This window comes from Culex quinquefasciatus, chromosome 1 (assembly GCF_015732765.1).
Source record: "Culex quinquefasciatus strain JHB chromosome 1, VPISU_Cqui_1.0_pri_paternal, whole genome shotgun sequence".
Lineage (NCBI taxonomy): Eukaryota > Metazoa > Arthropoda > Insecta > Diptera > Culicidae > Culex > Culex quinquefasciatus.
In genome coordinates this window covers 110,399,486-110,418,453 of record NC_051861.1, presented here as the reverse complement: position 1 = coordinate 110,418,453, position 18,968 = coordinate 110,399,486, and the positions used below count along the sequence as shown (strand labels likewise).

Below are 18,968 nucleotides of genomic sequence, written 5' to 3'. Positions count from 1 at the left end.
ATCCAAACCGAAATTTTCTCAAAGTCAGGTTGTACCTGCATCTTTAAATCAAACGTTCGTGCTGTCTCACTCGAACAATACCCCTACCGTGGAAAAGTTAGGTAACAGCAATGGCATTTCTTATGCCAACGTCGTTTCGGGTTCGGGTTCATCCACGAATTTTAAATCCTCTACCAATCTTCAAATTGGGCAGGTACCTCAAATTTCATTTGATAATTTTTCTGCTGGCAACGCTTTGGGATCTTCTGATCTCGGCGATGTTACGTTTGAAAAAATGACTTTTTTGCAAAACTCACTGTTTGGTTTGATTCAAACAATGAGTAATGCTACATCCATGATGGAAGCAATCCAGATTGGATTAAAATTTGCGAATGATGTTGTTCTTACCCTGAAGTTTAATCATGGATCTAAGTAATTCCATCAATATTATGAATTTTAATGCTCGCTCTTTAAAAGCGAAAGAAAATGAATTTTTCAACTTTTACGAGTTCATAACGTGCATGTTGCTGTTATAACCGAAACATTTTTAAAAACTGGCACTTATTTGAAAAGTGATCCAGATTATAAAGTTATAACCAATAACAGAATGAATCGAAATGGCGGTGGAGTTGCAATAGTTATTCACCGTAGTATGACTTATAGTACGTTACGTGACTTTAAGTTAAAAGTTATTGAAAGTTTGGGCATTGAACTTGAAACTTCTTTTGGGAAAATTATGATTGCAGCTGCATATTTGCCTTTCCAATGCACTGGGGAAAATAAAAATTATTTCAAAGGGGATTTGAATAAACTTACTCGGCATAGATCTCGATTTTTGATCATCGGTGATTTTAATGCCAAACACCAATCTTGGAATAATTCAAAAGTAAATTCCAATGGTAAAATTCTATTCAGAGATTGCACTTCTGGTCTTTATTCGGTTTTATACCCGAATGGGCCAACTTGCTTTTCTTCTGTTAGAAATCCATCAACAATTGATTTGGTTTTGACAAATCAAAGTCAGTATTGTGGTCCTTTAGTGACTCATGCTGATTTCGATTCTGATCACCTTCCAGTAACTTTTTCACTTTCTCATGAAGCAGTTACCAGACCCAATAGTTCTGTGTTTAATTACCACAAAGCTAATTGGGACAGGTATCAGCATCATATTGAGAACAATTTAAATCATGATTTTGTTTTAGAAACCAAAGCTGATATTGATTCAGCCTTGGAATCTTTAACTAATGCAATTTTGGATGCTAGGAATATTGCTATTCCTAAAGTCCAAGTCAAATTTGATTCTCCCATTATTGATGACGATCTTCAGCTTCTGATTCGTCTGAAAATGTTCGCCGAAGACAGTATCAACGTTCTCGTGATCCTGCACTGAAGCGAATTCAAAAGATTTGCAAAAGGTTATTGACCACAGATTCACTCTCCTGCGAAATGAAAAGTTCGCAAGAGATGTCGAACAAATTAAACCTTATTCTAAACCTTTTGGAAACTTTCAAAGGTTCTTAAGAAACCTCAAAAACCAATCCCTTCTTTAAAAGATGGTGATAATATTCTATTAACTAATGGGGAGAAAGCTCAAAAACTTGCTCAGCAGTTTGAGAGCGCTCATAATTTCAACTTAAATGTTTTGAGTCCTATTGAAGATCAAATTTCAATAGAATTTCAGAATATTGTTGATCAAGAATTTTCATCAGATGAAGTTTTTAATACGGATCTGAATGAAATAAAATCTATTATCAAAAAATTTAAAAATATGAAAGCCCCTGGCGAGGATGGCATTTTTTACATTTTAATTAAAAAATTACCTGAAGCAACTTTAAGTAACTTGGTCAAAATTTGCAACAAATGTTTTGATTTGGCATATTTTCCCAGTAGTTGGAAAAATGCTAAAGTAGTTCCGATTTTGAAACCGGATAAAAATCCTGCTGAAGCCTCAAGCTATCGGCCCATTAGTTTGTTTTCATCTATTAGTAAATTATTCGAAAGAATAATTCTTAATAGAATGATGACGCACATTAATGAAAATTCAATTTTCGCTGATGAGCAGTTTGGATTTCGCCTTGGGCATTCAACTACTCATCAGTTGTTGAGAGTTTCAAATTTAATTCGAAGCAACAAATCTGAGGGCTATTCTACTGGCGCTGCTCTTCTAGACATAGAAAAAGCATTTGACAGTGTTTGGCATAAAGGTTTGATTGCGAAATTGAAAAGGTTAAATTTTCCGATTTATATCGTGAAAATTATTCAAAATTATTTGACGGATCGTACTCTACAGGTATGTTATCAGAACAGCAAATCTGATCAACTACCTGTACGTGCTGGCGTCCCTCAAGGAAGCATTTTGGGTCCAATTTTATACAATATTTTTACTTCTGACTTGCCTGATTTGCCCCCAGGATGTCAGAAATCACTTTTTGCTGATGATACAAGCATCTCCGCCAAAGGTAGAAGCCTTCGTGTCATCACAAGAAGATTACAAAAGCTTGGATATTTTCAATTCTTATTTGAAAGAATGGAAAATTACTCCAAATGCTGCAAAACTCAACTTATTATTTTCCCTCACAAACCAAGGGCTGATTTTCTTAAACCAAAAAGTCATCACATTATAAAGATGAATGAGGTAAATTTAAAGTGGGAGGATAAAGTGAAATATCTTGGACTTGCTTTTGACAAAAACCTTACTTACAAGGATCACATTGAAAGTATCCAGGTTAAATGTAACAAATATATTAAATGTTTGTATCCACTTATAAACAGGAATTCTAGACTTTGTCTCAAGAATAAACTGTTAATTTATAAACAAATTTTCAGACCTGCCATGCTTTATGCTGTGCCGATCTGGACAAGCTGTTGCTTAACCAGGAAGAAAAAACTTCAGAGGATTCAGAACAAAATTCTGAAAATGATTCTGAAACTTCCTCCTGGTTCAGCACCAGTGAACTTCATCAATTAGCCGAAGTTGACACTTTGGATGTTATGTCCAATAAGATAATTGATGCATTTCGACAAAAATCATTGCAGTCTTCAGCTGCATTGATCCGCTCTTTATATAGTTTATAAGTTAGTTTTAAGGTATCCCTTTTCCCTTTTGTACATGTAGGACCTCCTACATTTGAAATCACTGAATAGCGAAAGCTACAATATTTCATGAATAAATGAAAATTGCTAGTATTTAAAATTGAGGTGAAAAGTCATCGATTGTGATTGGACACTCAATAATATTTTAACTAAATGAATGTACATGGAAGAGAAAATCTGAATAAATATAAATTAAAAAAAAAAAAAAATAAAATATTTTATTTTTTTTATTTTACTTTTTATTTCGAATATATAAAAAACTCGAAAATAATTTTTAAGTATTGCAAAAGTATGAACGCTTGAAAGTGCTTTACACGGAAAAAAGTTTATAATTAATTAATTCGTGGATAATTGGATTCTCGATTTTCGTGGTACTTTTCTTGAATTTACGAATTTTATTCATGACTCAATTTTTTTACTAACATTTATTGATTCTTTAAACAAATATTCTTGATTTTACGAATTTTCAACATGACACATGGTCATGATCAATAAAAATTTTGAACGTGAATTAAATTCACAATTTCATGAATTTCCGTTCCGGGAATTCCCGGTTTTCCCAAAATCGAACAAAAATAATACAAAAATTGGTCTGGAAATTCAAAGGTTGGGGAAAAGATGAACTGCTGAATACTTTACTTAGTAATCGATGAGAATTTTATAACATTAAAATTTGTATTCGGCATATATCAGCAAAATTTTGGCTAATCAGGGAAAATTCTTATAATTTAAGTTTATAAATCTGCAAAATGCCTTGCACTTTCAATATTTTCTATGAAATTTTATATATATTCAGCAATTCCCCACGAAAACAGCATGATTCGAAAAAAAAGTTCTCCGATCGGGCTCAAAATTTTTCTGGGGGATCCTTGGCCGAAATAATTAGACCCGTATTTTTTTGTTTGGCCATTAGGGTGACCTACGCCGTGTTAGGGTGGTCCGAAAAATGGCAATTTTCGTCGATTTTCGCAAAAACCACTTTTTTTCAAAAAATCATATCTCCGCGCCATTTCATCCGATTTTAGCTGTCCTAGACGCAAAAGAAAGATGATTAGTTTGGCTATTTGGGAAAAATAGTAAGAAGTTTCGTAAATCTAGCTTAACATTTGAAAAGGTCATATGAAAACTTAAAATGCTGTTTTGAAGGTCTCGGGACCAAAGAGCCTATGTCTGAAAATATTTTTATCGGATTCCTCGGAAAATTTCACATAACATATCAAAAAATTGTGAAGTTATGTTTTCGATACTCTGAGATACGATTTTTTGAAAATAAAAACTATGTTTTTCGACGCGCCACGCGCAAAAATTGGAAAATGACGAAAACGGGGAAAAATGGTACCAAAAGTTGCGTCTTTTAATTACGAAAATTTTAGTACCCTAACATGTATAGGTCATCGCTGAAATTTTAAAGTTATCGCAGTTTTAGTGAAAAAAGTCGATTTTTCCCGTTTTCGTCATTTTCCAATTTTTGCGCGTGGCGCGTCGAAAAACACAGTTTTTATTTTCAAAAAATCGTATCTCAGAGTATCGAAAACATAACTTCACCATTTTTTGATATGTTATGTGAAATTTTCCGAGTAATCCGATAACAATATTTTCAGACATAGGCTCTTTGGTCCCGAGACCTTCAAAACAGAATTTTAAGTTTTCATATGACCTTTTCAAATGTTAAGCTACATTTTCGAAACTTCTTACTATTTTTCCCAAATAGCCAAACTAATCATCTTTCTTTTGCGTCTAGGACAGCTAAAATCGGATGAAATGGCGCGGAGATATGATTTTTTGAAAAAAGTAGTTTTTGCGAAAATCGATGAAAATTGCCATTTTTCGGACCACCCTAACACGGCGTAGGTCACCCTAATGGCCAAACAAAAAAATACGGGTCTAATTATTTCGGCTAAGGATCCCCCAGAAAAATTTTGAGCCCGATCGGAGAACTTTTTTTTCGAATCATGCTGTTTTCGTGGGGAATTGCTGTATTTTAAAAGACTGGGTATTATATTAACGGAACTGTTTGATTATTTTTTTTTTTCAAAACATATTTTATAATTTTTCCTCAAGCACTGCCATCTCGGGCAAATCAGGACAAGTTGAACAAGGTTGAAGCCAAATTTTTTCCATAATATTTTGTAGAACAAAACATTTAGTACACCGATTTCCAAGTTAATTGCTCTAAAAACTCCTGTCTCTATTCAGACTTAAGTCCCGATTTTCCCCAGTTTATTTTTTTTTAATATAAAACATCAATTTCTATTTTTTTCTAGAATTTAACATTGAACATTTTAGACCTTTTTAAAGATATTTTTTAAACTTTTCTAGTCATGTTATATAAAAAAATAATAAATATATTTTTAAGAGACTTATTTAATTTTAATCACATTGGATAAAAAATTGAGGCTCATTAAAATTCCAAAGCACAACAAAGATCAAATCTCCATTTTTGTTTTCATTGAGGAATCCAAAAATTTGCTGTCCTTGTTTAAATAAAATTTAGCTGATTCTATGATTTTAGGCTAGGAAAAATAACAAATATAATGAAAACATGGATTTTATGACTGTTTGAAAAATATCCCAAGATCCCGGGAATTCCCGGGAAATATGTTTCCCGCTTACCTGGGAAATTAAAAACCCCAACGCTTTCAAACATAATTCATGGGAATTCTTCTGGATATTTTTTTGTGAACGAATTTATGAATGAAAGTTAATTCATGTAATCATGAACATTTATTTACTGTGGATATTTTTTTGATCGTGATAATGTAGCGGACTTTTTTTTTAATTCTATACTTATATTTCAAAAAAAATATTTTTCTAAAAAACTTCAAAATTTCCATGAAAATATCAACTGAAATCAACTGAAAACATTCTAAAATGCATTTTTCTGCATTGATAATCATATTTAGCATGTTTGGGCTTGTTTAAAAATGTTTTGAATTTTTATGAAATTCCAATGTACAGCACCGCAAAAAAAATATTTTTCGCAAAAAATAAATTTTTTGTCAATACTTAGATATTTTGAAAACTAATGATGGCACAACAACTGGACAGGCGTATAAAGCATTTTAAAACACTTTTTTCATTAAAATGTTGAAACTATGGCTCGGAATATCAATTTTAATACTTTTTTATTTTTTTGCCCCCCCCCCCCCCTCGACTTTGTTCAGAGTCGAGGGACATGAACTTCAAAAAATATTTGCAACGGCCTTAATAAAATTTATCAAAAATATTATGTCTGTGCCAAACAAAAATAAGGGTAAATTTGGTTTAGATTCTACCTATTTTTCCTGACATTTGAAACGACAAAATTTGTTTTTTTTTGTAATGTTCATGATTTAAGGAATGAAAAACTCATGTAAATACAGTAACATGATTTTTTAGTTATTTTGATTTATTAAAAAATCTTTGAAATATCTTGGAATGCAGACTTTTTCTAAAAAAAACTGCTTATGTTTGAGCACAGTAAAAAAGCTGCCAAAAATTTTATGAAAAAATATTTTTTTAAAGAATAAAAAATGTTTCAAACATTTTGGAGAAAAAAATGTTTTTTTAAACCTGCAAAATTCTTTGAAATATGTTCAAATACAGACTTTTTTGACATTTTTTTAACTGCTCATGTTTGAGAGAGTGGAAAACCTAACAAAACACTGTGACAAGAATAAATTTATTTGAAAGATTATAAATGGCTTTGAAGAGCTTTGAATAATACTTGATTCATTTTCAATTATGAATAAAAATTAACAACAAATCTGAAAATTTTTTGAAACTTAAAACTTGGTTATGCTTCATTGAAAGAATTGTTTAAAACTAACTCAAAATTTACTGAAACACTAAAAGTTATTTTAAAATTTTGGAACCGTAAAAACTCACAAAATGATATTATTGAACAATAAAGAACAAATGTTTTTGAAATGAACGACTTAAAAATGACATTGACCAAATGTTAAATAAAAAAATTGAGAAATATAAATATATTCTTTACATAATGACACAGATTACAGCTTTGCCCACCCATTGGAAAACGTGTCTGAAAATATACCACAATTTCGGAAAAAACCAATTATTAGACACCAGGTGGTAAGAGAATGTTCCAACGCATCTCTTGAAAATTTGAATTTCACTTGTTTAACTAAAAAGTTATTTAGATTTGGCTGCTGATTGCCTTTGACGGAGACTTTGGTAATGCAAATAATTAAAATTGCATGTTTTCAGGGCTCGGAATAGCAAATTGACATTTGTGCATTTTGCAATTAAAACCAGGGAAATTTAACGATAATAGAAGGCTTTTGCGTGCGATGAATTATAATAAAATTTGAAGATATTTTGCTTATTTGGAAACTTTTAATTAACTTGTTTGAGCAAAGTGGCAGAGTGATGCTGCTTGATGAGAATGGGATGAGAGACCACCACCACACGATGATGGTGGTTAGACCGGCGACCGTTACCCGTAGATAAGGTGGGTTTTTGCTCTACCTTTTTTTTATTTTCTGCTTTTTTGAGTTGGGCTAAAATTTAATTATTATTATGCTGATGGAGGTGCGCTCTAAAGAAGGGTGGAGAGCGCCGTGAACGGAATTTAAATTATTAAATTTTCGGTGCGATGCAATTTTCGTGATCACCGTTAATCAAGCGAATTTGGATGGGAAAATTTTCACTGCGTGGAAGTTTGGCAATTTTTTATTAGTTTAATTTGTATTGTTAAAGGTATTTCTTTTGATCAGTAGCAGTTAATTGTAATAAAATTCTCACCATTTTCGCAAATCGAAGTTTAATTGCATTTTTGAATTCTTTCTCCATACAAATTTGGGGGCCATACAAAAATGCTTTTAAAATATTCTAAAATCTGTATCTAGAGAAATGATTTTCTGATCGATTTGGTGTCTTCGGCAAAGTTGTAGATTTTGTTAAGGACACTTTGGAAAAATATAGTCAAAATTAACTCTTTTTTTTAAACCTTTTGAGGCCTGAATCTTAAAACCATACGAAAATAGGAGGCTTGTGATGAATATTTTGATTTTGAGTACCGTGTCGGGTACTCCTTTTTGCATTTAAAGAAATAGTATATAAAAAATATAATGTGAAAATTTGAGTATTTTACAAACAAAACTCTGATAAAGGTAAAATCCATATAAAATATCACTTTGTTTGATACCAATATTGTAAAATATGAAAAATCTCGTATTTTCGAAAAAACATCTTTTTTTTTAAATTTAAGCATTTAAAAAAAAAAACTGTAATAAGTGAAAATGCATGCAAAATTTCTTAACGTTTTATACCGATATTGCAAATAATGAAAATTTGAGTATTTTCGAAAAAATACATAACGAAAAAAAAATTTGTGAAAATTTTAGTATTTTACAACAACAAAAAAAAAAAATACTCTAACTAAGGTAAAATGCTTTAAAAAATTTCGCGTCCATATTGGAATAATATTATTAATAATATTATTAAAAATCATTCAAACAGTAAAAAATTACAGTGTTTCAAAATCGGGATGATGTCAGTTATCTATTGCAATTAAAAAAAAACATGAAAATTTGCAATTTTTCTCGAAAAAATACTTAAAATTATTGATTTTGCTATATGGGTATCAAATGATCGGGATTTTTCAAACATTTCGATAGCAACAATATTTTTTGAGAAATACTCAAAATTTTCAAAAAACTACGTGTTTTGGAAAATATTAATTTTTTGTTTTTTTTAAATAAGTAAAAAAATGATTGGGAATTTGTCATACCTTTCGATACATTTTTTTTTGTAAAAAGCTCAAAATTTTCACAGAACTACGTACTTTTGAAAAAATACTCAAAAATTCAGTTTTTTCTATATGTGTATCATATAATCGGATTCATGTTTGTTTAAACTAAATTATAAAAAAAATTTAAAAACATAGTTTTGTGAAAATTTTGAGTGTTTACAAAATTTGTTTTATTACTTTTGAAATGTATGAAAAAATCCCGACAGTTTGATAACTATTGTATAAAAAGCTTGAATTTTTAGTGAATTTTCGAAATTACGCAATTTTGTGAAATTGTTTACTATTTTCAACAAATTTTCTTTTAACTTTCAAAATGTATGAAAAATCCCGATCATTTGATACCCATATTGTAAAAAACATAAATTTTTAGAATATTTCGAAAATACGTAGTTTTGTGATTTTTTTTTTAAAATATTATTGCTATCGAAATGTATGAACAATCCCGGTCATTTTTAGTAAACAGTGCATTTTCAAAATACAGGAAAAATAAATAAGTATTGTTGTTATTTTTTTTCAGTATTTGGACATAGAAACTTAGGCCGCTGCAGAAAAAAATCTAAGTTTATGTTGCTCCCCCTTCTATTTTCATTAAAAAATTTAAGATATTCGAAAAAATATTTTTGCTTTTCGATTTTTCGAACCAATTTTGAGGGAGGAGGGAGGGCATATTCTTTGAAAATATTTCAAACAGCTTTACAGTATATAATCAGCAGCCGGACCCTAAGATGACAGTTTTCGTGAGTTGCGCGTATTCACCGACAGACGGCCAGTGGGCCTCGTCGGAGTCCGCCCATTAAATACGCAACTCAAAATTTGCATGGGAAGCTTTTATTTCGTGACGGCATTCGCGCCACGCTCACTTCAATTGTTCTAGACTAATATTTGAACGTGGCGTATCTTTAAACAAGTTTTTGAAGAAAATGATTCCAGACTGCTTATTTTGTCGTTTTAAACCGAAACAAGGCAAAAACTATATTTAATTAAACTATTCGCCATTTTCAAAAGTATGGCTAGATAATATCGAAGAAGGGGTACGCTCAGTTTGTATGGGAGCTGTCAACATGTTCCCGGGCTGATAATCAGTTAAATTTTAAATATATGGCAGACATTTCTATTTTCCTTACTTATTTTTAAATCTAGAAATGAATATTCAAAGTAAAAATCTCGGACGTCAAAAACTGTATACAGTAGTTGTTCGGTAACTGGGCTGAGAACGTAGCCCAGTCACCGAATGTAGTTCGCTAACTGGGCTGAACGAATAATAACGAGGGGACTAACGATGCATAATATTTTGTTGATGAATTATAAAAGTAAAAATTACTCAAATTTATTTACAACGATTACTTTTCATATTTCTTTAATTGTGGCTTGAAATAACTTAAAAGTTTGAAAAATGATTGTTTTATATGTTGAACATAATTTTTGCATCCATTAACCCCTCGGTGATTTCGGTTTGTTTTGGTTTTTTGACGTTTGTCTGCTTTTTAACTGGGCTACGGCCGAGTTAAAAAGCAGCCCAGTTAAACAACGCCCAGTTATCGAACAACTACTGTACTAAATAAAACGACACTTTTGATTTTTTTTGTTTTACAATGCAATTTTTAACTCATAATCACGCATTTTAAAGTTTCTTGAAACTGAATTTACGTCTATTTGTCTATGCTCAATATTATTTGTAGCTATTCCATAATATTAAGGATTCTTAAGTTTCAACCTTTCCATCTCTTTCCAGAGAGTTTTATAATTAAAGCATGCTAGAGAAAGAAAGTGCCGACAGGTTTTCAGGGTTAACTTAACTCAACTAACTTATTTTCAGTAAATTTCAAAAACGACAATAGTAAATATTAAAAACATCTTTAAATTGTTGGAAGCAAAATAAAAAAAGAGAAATTAATTTTTCCTTACTCCAAATAATTCTTCCGTCAATTATGACAGCACATATCGGTAGATGCACATCTGTCAAAATAAAGTAGATTCGGATTAAACATTTGATCGACATGGTTTTTTATGTATACAAATGAAACCATTTACAAAAAAAAATCGGCCAAATGCTAAAATTAGGTAAACAACTAATGTTTGAGTTCTTAAACCATGCCGAAAAGTATAAATTGAAAAAAGATAAACAAGCGAGTTGATAAAAAAAAACACGACTGTCAAACGCTTTGCTGTGGTGAATTCAAAATTGCTGTGGTGAATTTCCAAGCAATTCTACTTACCACTAAGTTGATGGTTAAAGGTTATTAACTTGAATTTAAGTCTTTATTGTTCTGATTAATTATTTGCTCAATTTGGATGGAAATTTTCACTAGTACAACTTACAAAGAAAAGTGCTTGACCTTTATCGATAGACAAAATCCACCTAAGCAAATAATTCGTCCTCATTAACCAAATTGACAAAACTGTATCGTTGCGTAATGTCCTCTAACCAAGCAAAGAGCATCCAGCCAGCACTCATCTGAATGAGAGGATTTGCCCCCTTCGAAAAAGCTTCACCTATCGACGAAACGACTAGGTGCCGTGGGTGTTGAAGTTCCGCAAATAATAAATTAGTTGCCGTAGGTGTTGCCGGAGAACCTGTGCCAGGGTGACGACTCTACCACCAGAGCGTGGTCATAAAATCGATTCACGTGATCTTGGTTGCAAAGGGGGCTTCCATAAACAACGCTTGAAAATTATTTTTCTTATTAAGAAGACAAAATATTTTGAAGATCTACGTAATTTAAGAAACGCCCAAAAAACCCGTCAAGAGACACGATTTTAGTGCACCTCTTCCGCCCGTCGATGCGGCTGTTAAACGCCTGATTTAGTGTCCTATAAAAAGGGTTATTTGCGCGCGAAAATTGAGCTTCTTCGTGGGCTCTCCCCGAGCGGTGGGATTTTCCCAAAGGCTATAATTAGAAGTTGAGCAGCCTAATTGGCGTGACATTCTTGGGAGCAACTTTGTCGCAAAACGGTAAATTGAGCTGTTATTCGTTCTTGAGATTTTGGACATGTCGGATTTAAGGCATTCTAGATTTGTAAGAACAATCTAATCTAATCTAATTAAATTCTAGATTTGTAACTACAATTTTTTTTGCCATAATTCTTCACATTTATTTTAGAAACATTTTAAAGTTGAATAGATTTCAAATCAGTACTTTTTTTCAAATTCATTCTGTGTTCACGTGGTTTATGGATGGCGCCTCAAACGAGTTGTGGTGAATTAAGGATTGCCGTGGTGAGTATACTATTTATTTTCAAATTGACTGTTGATTTTTTTTTCTGTTTATTCGTTTTTCTTTTATTTCAAAATATAGAAAACAATTAGAATGACATGGAAAATTTAGTGATACATGATGAATATTCATATATTTCCTTCCTGAAAAATCGAGCTGATTTCAAACTAATTACCTCAATTTGTCATATCTAATAAATTCAAATTTATGCAAATTCACGCTTCCTCAACTGGTTCTACCGTCCTTAAAGCCACTTCAAAAATGCCTCTTCCCCCTCACCATCACCGTCATAGTTTGCTGATTCCAATAACCGCACCCAAACAGCAGTGTCTGTCGCAAATGGGCATTTAATCCATGTGTAAAGCAATCTATAACCAACCAACCATGGAAAGAGGTGAATTTCCGACCCGACCCCCCGTCATCATCGCAAGACGCAGCCAGAGATCCTTCGTAATGGCAATTTTCACCGAAACGAAACTCAATTAAAGAGAAGCTCAGGCGTTTGCCCCTCGGCAGGTGTCGTGACACACCTGAACCTTGATGGCCATCAGGAAGGAAATTTATCTCCATTTAAGCGATAGTTTCGGCTTTGCCGAAAACTCCACTTTTTCATTTCGCCGGCGAAATAGTTACACTCGGTTGTGAAATCGCTGTCAAATTTGAGGTTTTTTCGAAAACAGGGTAGATTTAATTGAAAAGTGAGCTTTTCTGTGTCAGCGTGCACGCCTTTCAATGTGTAAACAAACAGCTGCCACTTTCAGTCAACATTGAGCCGTTTTATGCATTTCTTATAGGGGTAGGACATGTAGTGATCCCTCTTGTTGTTACTACATGTTTTACCCCTCAACATTTTATTTTTTTAAACTTCTTTTTTCAGGAGCCAAGTGTGGCTCCCCAAAAAGTGTCACCAATCAAGCTCGGAAAGCTCGGAAAAACTGTCGAAAGAAGCGAAAAAGGGTTCATCATCTTCATCCGAGCGGGACAAGTTGCCTCTTCGCCCAACTTTCTTCAGTTTCATCAGCCATTAATTAAACCGAAAAGCCATCCATCAATTTAAATATTGCCTCAGTCCGCTTCTTTTTCCTCCTCCCACCACGCGATAAGTCTCTCATCAAGGCTCTCATCCGCGGGACGGCTCTTCTCGGAAGTGTGCAATAGCGAAAGTGACACATTTTTTTTTCTTCGCCTTCCGTGTCACTTGCTCCTTGTGAGGGGGTTTATGGGCGCGGAAAAATATAACAAGATCCGCCGCGAATCAGCGGGGGAGGCACGACGACCGGCGTTTTCGATGAGAAGGTAGAGGCTGGGTTGAGGGAAGGGAGGAAAAAGTTTTGTTTTTATTAGAAATTAGGAAATTCTAAAATGGGACTAAATAGAGCACGGTCAGAAAAAAGTATTTAAGTATAAAATAATTGTTATTTTTCAACAATTTAGTTCAAATTTTTACGATATGATGTTGATTTGCAAATTTGGAAACAGAAATTTAAAGCATCAACAGTATACATTAATTCCATTTTGAATTCATCTTACATTTTTTATCATCCCCTTTTTAACACTAGAAAATTAAACAATCAGAAAACTTTTTTTCTGTTTGTTCTTCTTTCAGAGGGTACACTGAAAAAATCAATTCCAGAAATCGTGAATTGTGTTAAGGAATTCGAGAACTACGGAGTAATATATTCACGTTTATAGTGCAAATGCACCATACTCATAAATAAATTCCCTCGTTGTGCTTAAATTTATGAACACAATTTACGATTTCCGGAATTGTTTTTTTTTCTGTGTAAGTAATCGTTTATAGGAAACTTTCAGATTCTAACATCATCTGTCTGAGATGATCCAGTAACTCTGCAGGTCACTTTAAATACATTTAAAAAATCAGCAATCATCTCCATTTTATGAAAAAAAAGTTCTTTTGGCTTAACACTTGATTTTAAGGTGTACCGGGCCATCATTAAATATGGCGATAAAATATGGTGGAACACCATCCCGTTCCCCGTTAACGATGATACTTTCCTGTTCCGCCTTATCTGGTGAAAATTTGAAACTGTTTTTCAAAAAAATGTGGAACATGATTTTTGCGATTTAAATTTTATAGTTAAAAAATTGCATTTTTGCCAAACGGATTTACCGTATATTTGTCACAGATGAGCAGACGTAAATGCCTTTTAAGTTCCATAAATCAGCAATTTAGTGGTCAATTTACCACGACCATTCTATATTCACCAAGGCCATATCTACCACCGCTCATTTATACGCGTACACGCAGAAAATATCCCGCAGTAACTTTGAATGATTTGACGTTTCCGAAATTTCGGCCTTCTAATTTTTAATGCTTTTTTAATCTGGCTGAAAGTGGCTGAAAATTGCTATTATGAGGACTATGATGAAGAAAAAATGATAAGAGGATTTTTTTTGCTGAATATTCAAATCACTTTTTGTCACTATAAATAGATTATCAAAAATATACTTTTTATATTTTTTTTTTATTTTTTGTGTGTATGGGTCATTCCAGGTCAACTGAGTACACTTTTGGACTCGGCCTTCACCGATTTGGACCAAACTTGGAGGAAACGTTCATCTATCGATAGTTAACAGAAATCCCAAGTTTGGTGTTGACTGGACCATCGCTCCATTTTTTAACATCGCCTTCTTTTTTGACGATTTTCTAAAAAACTATTATTTCTTTAAATCATAACTTTGCAACCATTTGAGCAAAAGACTTTCTACAGGTTGCATTTTATAGAAAATTGTCCAAGGAATTCAATAAAAATAAAATTTAAACCCTTAAATGCCCACCAATATTATATTTTAACGTTTTAAGCATTAAAATTCAGTTTTGACCAATTCCTTATATTTTTATTCGTTTTATTTTATCACCATCGTGTTCCCCGGACAATTTTACATAATAATCAATGTAGACCTCAAACTAAAATGAACTATTGGCGAGATACAGGAATTTTACTGAAAATAGTTTTATTTTACGCTGCACTCTGTCCTATGAATTCAAATCCAAAATAAGTTTCTCACATATAAAAACCGAACTATGCTGGATTCCACCCTTTTTGTTGAAAAGTACATACATACATCATGTACTTCCAAGTGTTGCGCAAAATCAAACTTTTTTTTGCCAATAGTTCATTTTAGTTTGAGGTCTACATTGATTATTATGTAAAATTGTCCGGGGAACACGATGGTGATAAAATAAAACAAATAAAAATATAAGGAATTGGTCAAAACTGAATTTTAATACTTAAAACGTTAAAATATAATATTGGTGGGCATTTAAGGGTTAAAATTTTAATTTTATCGAATTCCTTGGACAATTTTCTATAAAATGCAACCTGTAAAAAGTTTTTTGCTCAAATAGTTGCAAAGTTATGATTAAAAAAAAAAGTTTTTTAGAAAATTGTCAAAAAAGAGGGCGGTGCCAAAAAAAGAGGGATGGTCAAATCAGCACCAAACTTGGGATTTCTGTTAACTATCGATAGATGAATGTTCCCTCAAGTTTGGTCCAAATCGGTAAAGGTCGAGTCCAAAAGTGTACTCAGTTGACCTGGAATGACCCGTATGTTTATATCCCATAAGGACATATAAAGTTATTTTTTCAGAAAATTCCGGAAAGGGCAAAACATCTGTGACCAAGCTATGATTAAAAAAAAATACTTTTTCTAATAGAGCAGTTCTCTACGGAATCGGTCTTTTTTCTTTAATTTTAATTTTTGTATTTTTTTAATCCGGCTGAATCTTTTTTGGTGCCTTCGGTATGCTAAAAGAAGCCATTTTGCATCATTAGTTTGTCCATATAATTTTTCATACAAATTTGGCAGCTGTCCATACAAAAATGATATGTGAACATTAAAAAATCTGTATCTTTTGAAGGAATTTTTTGATCGATTTGGTGTCTTCGGCAAAGTTGTAGGTATGGATATGGACTACACTAAAAAAAATTATACACGGTAAAAAAAATGGTGATTTTTAATTTCACTTTCTGTCACTAAAACTTGATTTGCAAAAAAACATTATTTTTTTTCTGATATGTTTTAGAGGACATCAAATGCCAACTTTTCAGAAATTTCCAGAATGGGCAAAAAATCTTTAGCCGAGTTATGATTTTTTTAATCAATACAGATTAAAAAAAATCGAAATATTGGTCACAAAAATTTTCCAACTTCATTTTTCGATGTAAAATCAAATTTGCAATCAAAAAGAACTTATAAGTTATAGCCATTTTTTGGTAACTTTTTTGAAAATAGTCGCAGTTATTCATTTTTTTTAAATTAGTGCCCATGTTTGCCCACCTCTGAAAAAAAAAATTTTTTTGAAAGGCTGAAAAAATTCTCTATATTTTGCTTTTTTGAACTTTGTTGAAACGACCCGAAGTTGCTGAGATATTGCCATGCAAAGGTTTAAAAACAGGTAAATTGATGTTTTCTAAGTCTCACCCAAACAACCCACCATTTTCTAATGTCGATATCTCAGCAACTAATGGTCCGATTTACAATGTTAAAATATTAAACATTCGTGAAATTTTCCGATCTTTTCAAAAACAATATTTTCCAAAATATTAAATCACGGCTAACATTTAAAAAGGGCCAAACATTCAATATTACGCCCTTTTGAAATGTTAGTCTTTTCATTTCATTTTTTAACATTGAGAATCGACCATGCTTAGATATCGACGTTAGAAATTGGAGGGTTGTTTGGGTAAGAATTGAAAAACTTCAATTTTTCTGTTTCTTTTTATTTAAGCCGCTGTATCTCAGCAACCCGAGGTCCAATCTTCAATGTTTCTTAGACGAAATTGTAGGACATGAACATGTCGAAAAAACTATTTTCAGGAATAGACAATCATGGACACTATTTTAAAAAGTAAAAAAACGGAGTTTATCGAAAAAATAACTTTGTATGGCTTTATTTATTTATTTTTGTATTAATCAAAAAAAAATGTAAAATACTTTCCTATTGCAAATTAGACTTAACATAAAAATGAGGTCAAAAAATTGTCAGCACAAGATTTTTTTTACAAAAATCACTATTTAAAAAAATATAACTCGTCGGAAAAAAAATGGTCCAAACCCAAACTTCTGAATGGCTTGAAAGATGCGGGATTTTGTCCCCTAAAATATATCAAAAAAATTAAAAAGTTAATAAATACGGATTTTGGGAAATTGAAATTTTGTGATTTTTGTGTTTTAATTAAATAATCACATTTTTTTCCATGTACCTATTTTTTCTGAATAGTCCTCATCAATACCTACAACTTTGCCGAAGACTCCAAATCACTCAAAAAAAGAACCTTGAAAAGTTACAGATTTTCGAATATTTATATGAATAGCTGCCAAAATTGTATGGAGACATTTATGGGTGAACCAATGACACAAAATTACTTCTTTGGTCATAGGGAAGGCTCCCACAAAGTTTGAGCCAAATAAAAAAAAATATAAGTAAATCCATTTCCGGGTTTGGTGGAGAATCGCTCATGAGTAATTGATATTCTTAAAATAAATTGAAATTGAAGCTGCATGCAATACATCAAAATAAAATAAAATTTTCATATCGTTCTAACACTTGCTCAACTGCTTGTAATCTTGAATAAACCATAAATCAAACTTCAACGATGATTCAGATCATAAACACGCATAACCTAATTTACGGAAACCATTAAACCAGCAACACGCACAGCCAATCAAAGTACGTCTAAATTTGCATAATGAATATTTAATATTTCTCATCCCTTGCGCTCTCCCCTTCTCCTTTGTTTCATCACCCTTCAAGGAAGAACCGTTACTAACTCGCTCTTGCGCGCAATTTGATCCCAAAACCCCCAAAAAAGAACACCCCCTACAGAAACAGAAACTGCATCTTCGCCAACTTCTAACGAACAAGAAGTAATAAAAAAGAAGGGTTTTCCCGGTTTTCCAACACAAAGTTTCCTCTTCCTTAATTTAAACCGAAAGACAACGGCTTGTAAGAAGAACAGAAAAAAAAGTTAAACTCACTGAAACATGATATATCGCGGGTGACACCGGTGACGAGAAGAATCGCTACTCCCAGCAGCACCACTATCCGGATCCGGCTCCTCCTCCTTCGGAACTCCGGGAAAGTCATGTTCCTCGCACACACACTCACTCACTTCAAGAACTTTTTCTTTTAATTAATTCATGAATTATGAATTTCTCTTCTGACAGACAAGCCTTTTTTCCTAAGAAAAAATCAACCTAACCTCACTTTTCTTTTCTTTTTTTCTCTGATATAGGGCTGATAAAGTGCTTGCAAGTGCACACAAAGACACACGTGTGTGTGTGTCACACGTCACTTGCCACTGCAAAACAACACAAACTATCTTCACATTCTTCACGAAGAAGCTCGTGCTTCGCCGGTTCTGACAAGTTCTAACAACGTCGACGACGTCCGCTCCGCTCGACGGTTACCGGTGGACTGAGCCAACAATCGCGCGCTTCGATCTAATTTATTCTTCGGTTTGTCGGAGCAGCACTTTTCCGAGTAACAGAGTCGAGCTCTGTTTGCGATAATCGCGACGTGCGATTAAGCGCGATAGCATTGCGATGAAAAGTGTGCAAGTCAAAGTCAGGAAGACGACTTGGGCTCCTTTGATGAGCAGCATCAGATTAGAGAGCATGCGTTACGGAGCGTTACACGCGGGAGTGAGGATTTGTTGTTGTTTTTGAATCTAGCATGCGGCGGCGGCAGCTGCTGCTGGTTCATACCGGGAAGGATGGAAATGTACTGTCGTTTTTCACCTGTTTGGGGGATAAATTTGTCACAATTTGCATGGGAGCAGGGTGACAATCACAACATATTTAACGAAAATATTTTTATTTTTTGCGAATATTTGAAACATTTGTTGCTGAATTCCAAAATGCATCTTATAATTTTCTTTCTCCATTAAAATTTCAAAGAAA

At 32.7% G+C, this 18,968-nt stretch overlaps 1 protein-coding gene across 1 annotated transcript in view; it reads right to left on the bottom strand.

The window, feature by feature from the left end:
- LOC6053904 (tyramine beta-hydroxylase) overlaps nt 1-18,407 on the bottom strand; it is a 42,104-nt gene extending 23,697 nt beyond the window's left edge. The window contains exon 1 of the mRNA XM_038249041.1: nt 18,045-18,407. Coding sequence (XP_038104969.1) covers nt 18,045-18,153 — 109 coding nt within the window. The 5' untranslated portion in view covers nt 18,154-18,407. The remainder of the gene's footprint in view (nt 1-18,044) is intronic.
- Between the last annotated feature and the right edge of the window lie 561 nt (nt 18,408-18,968).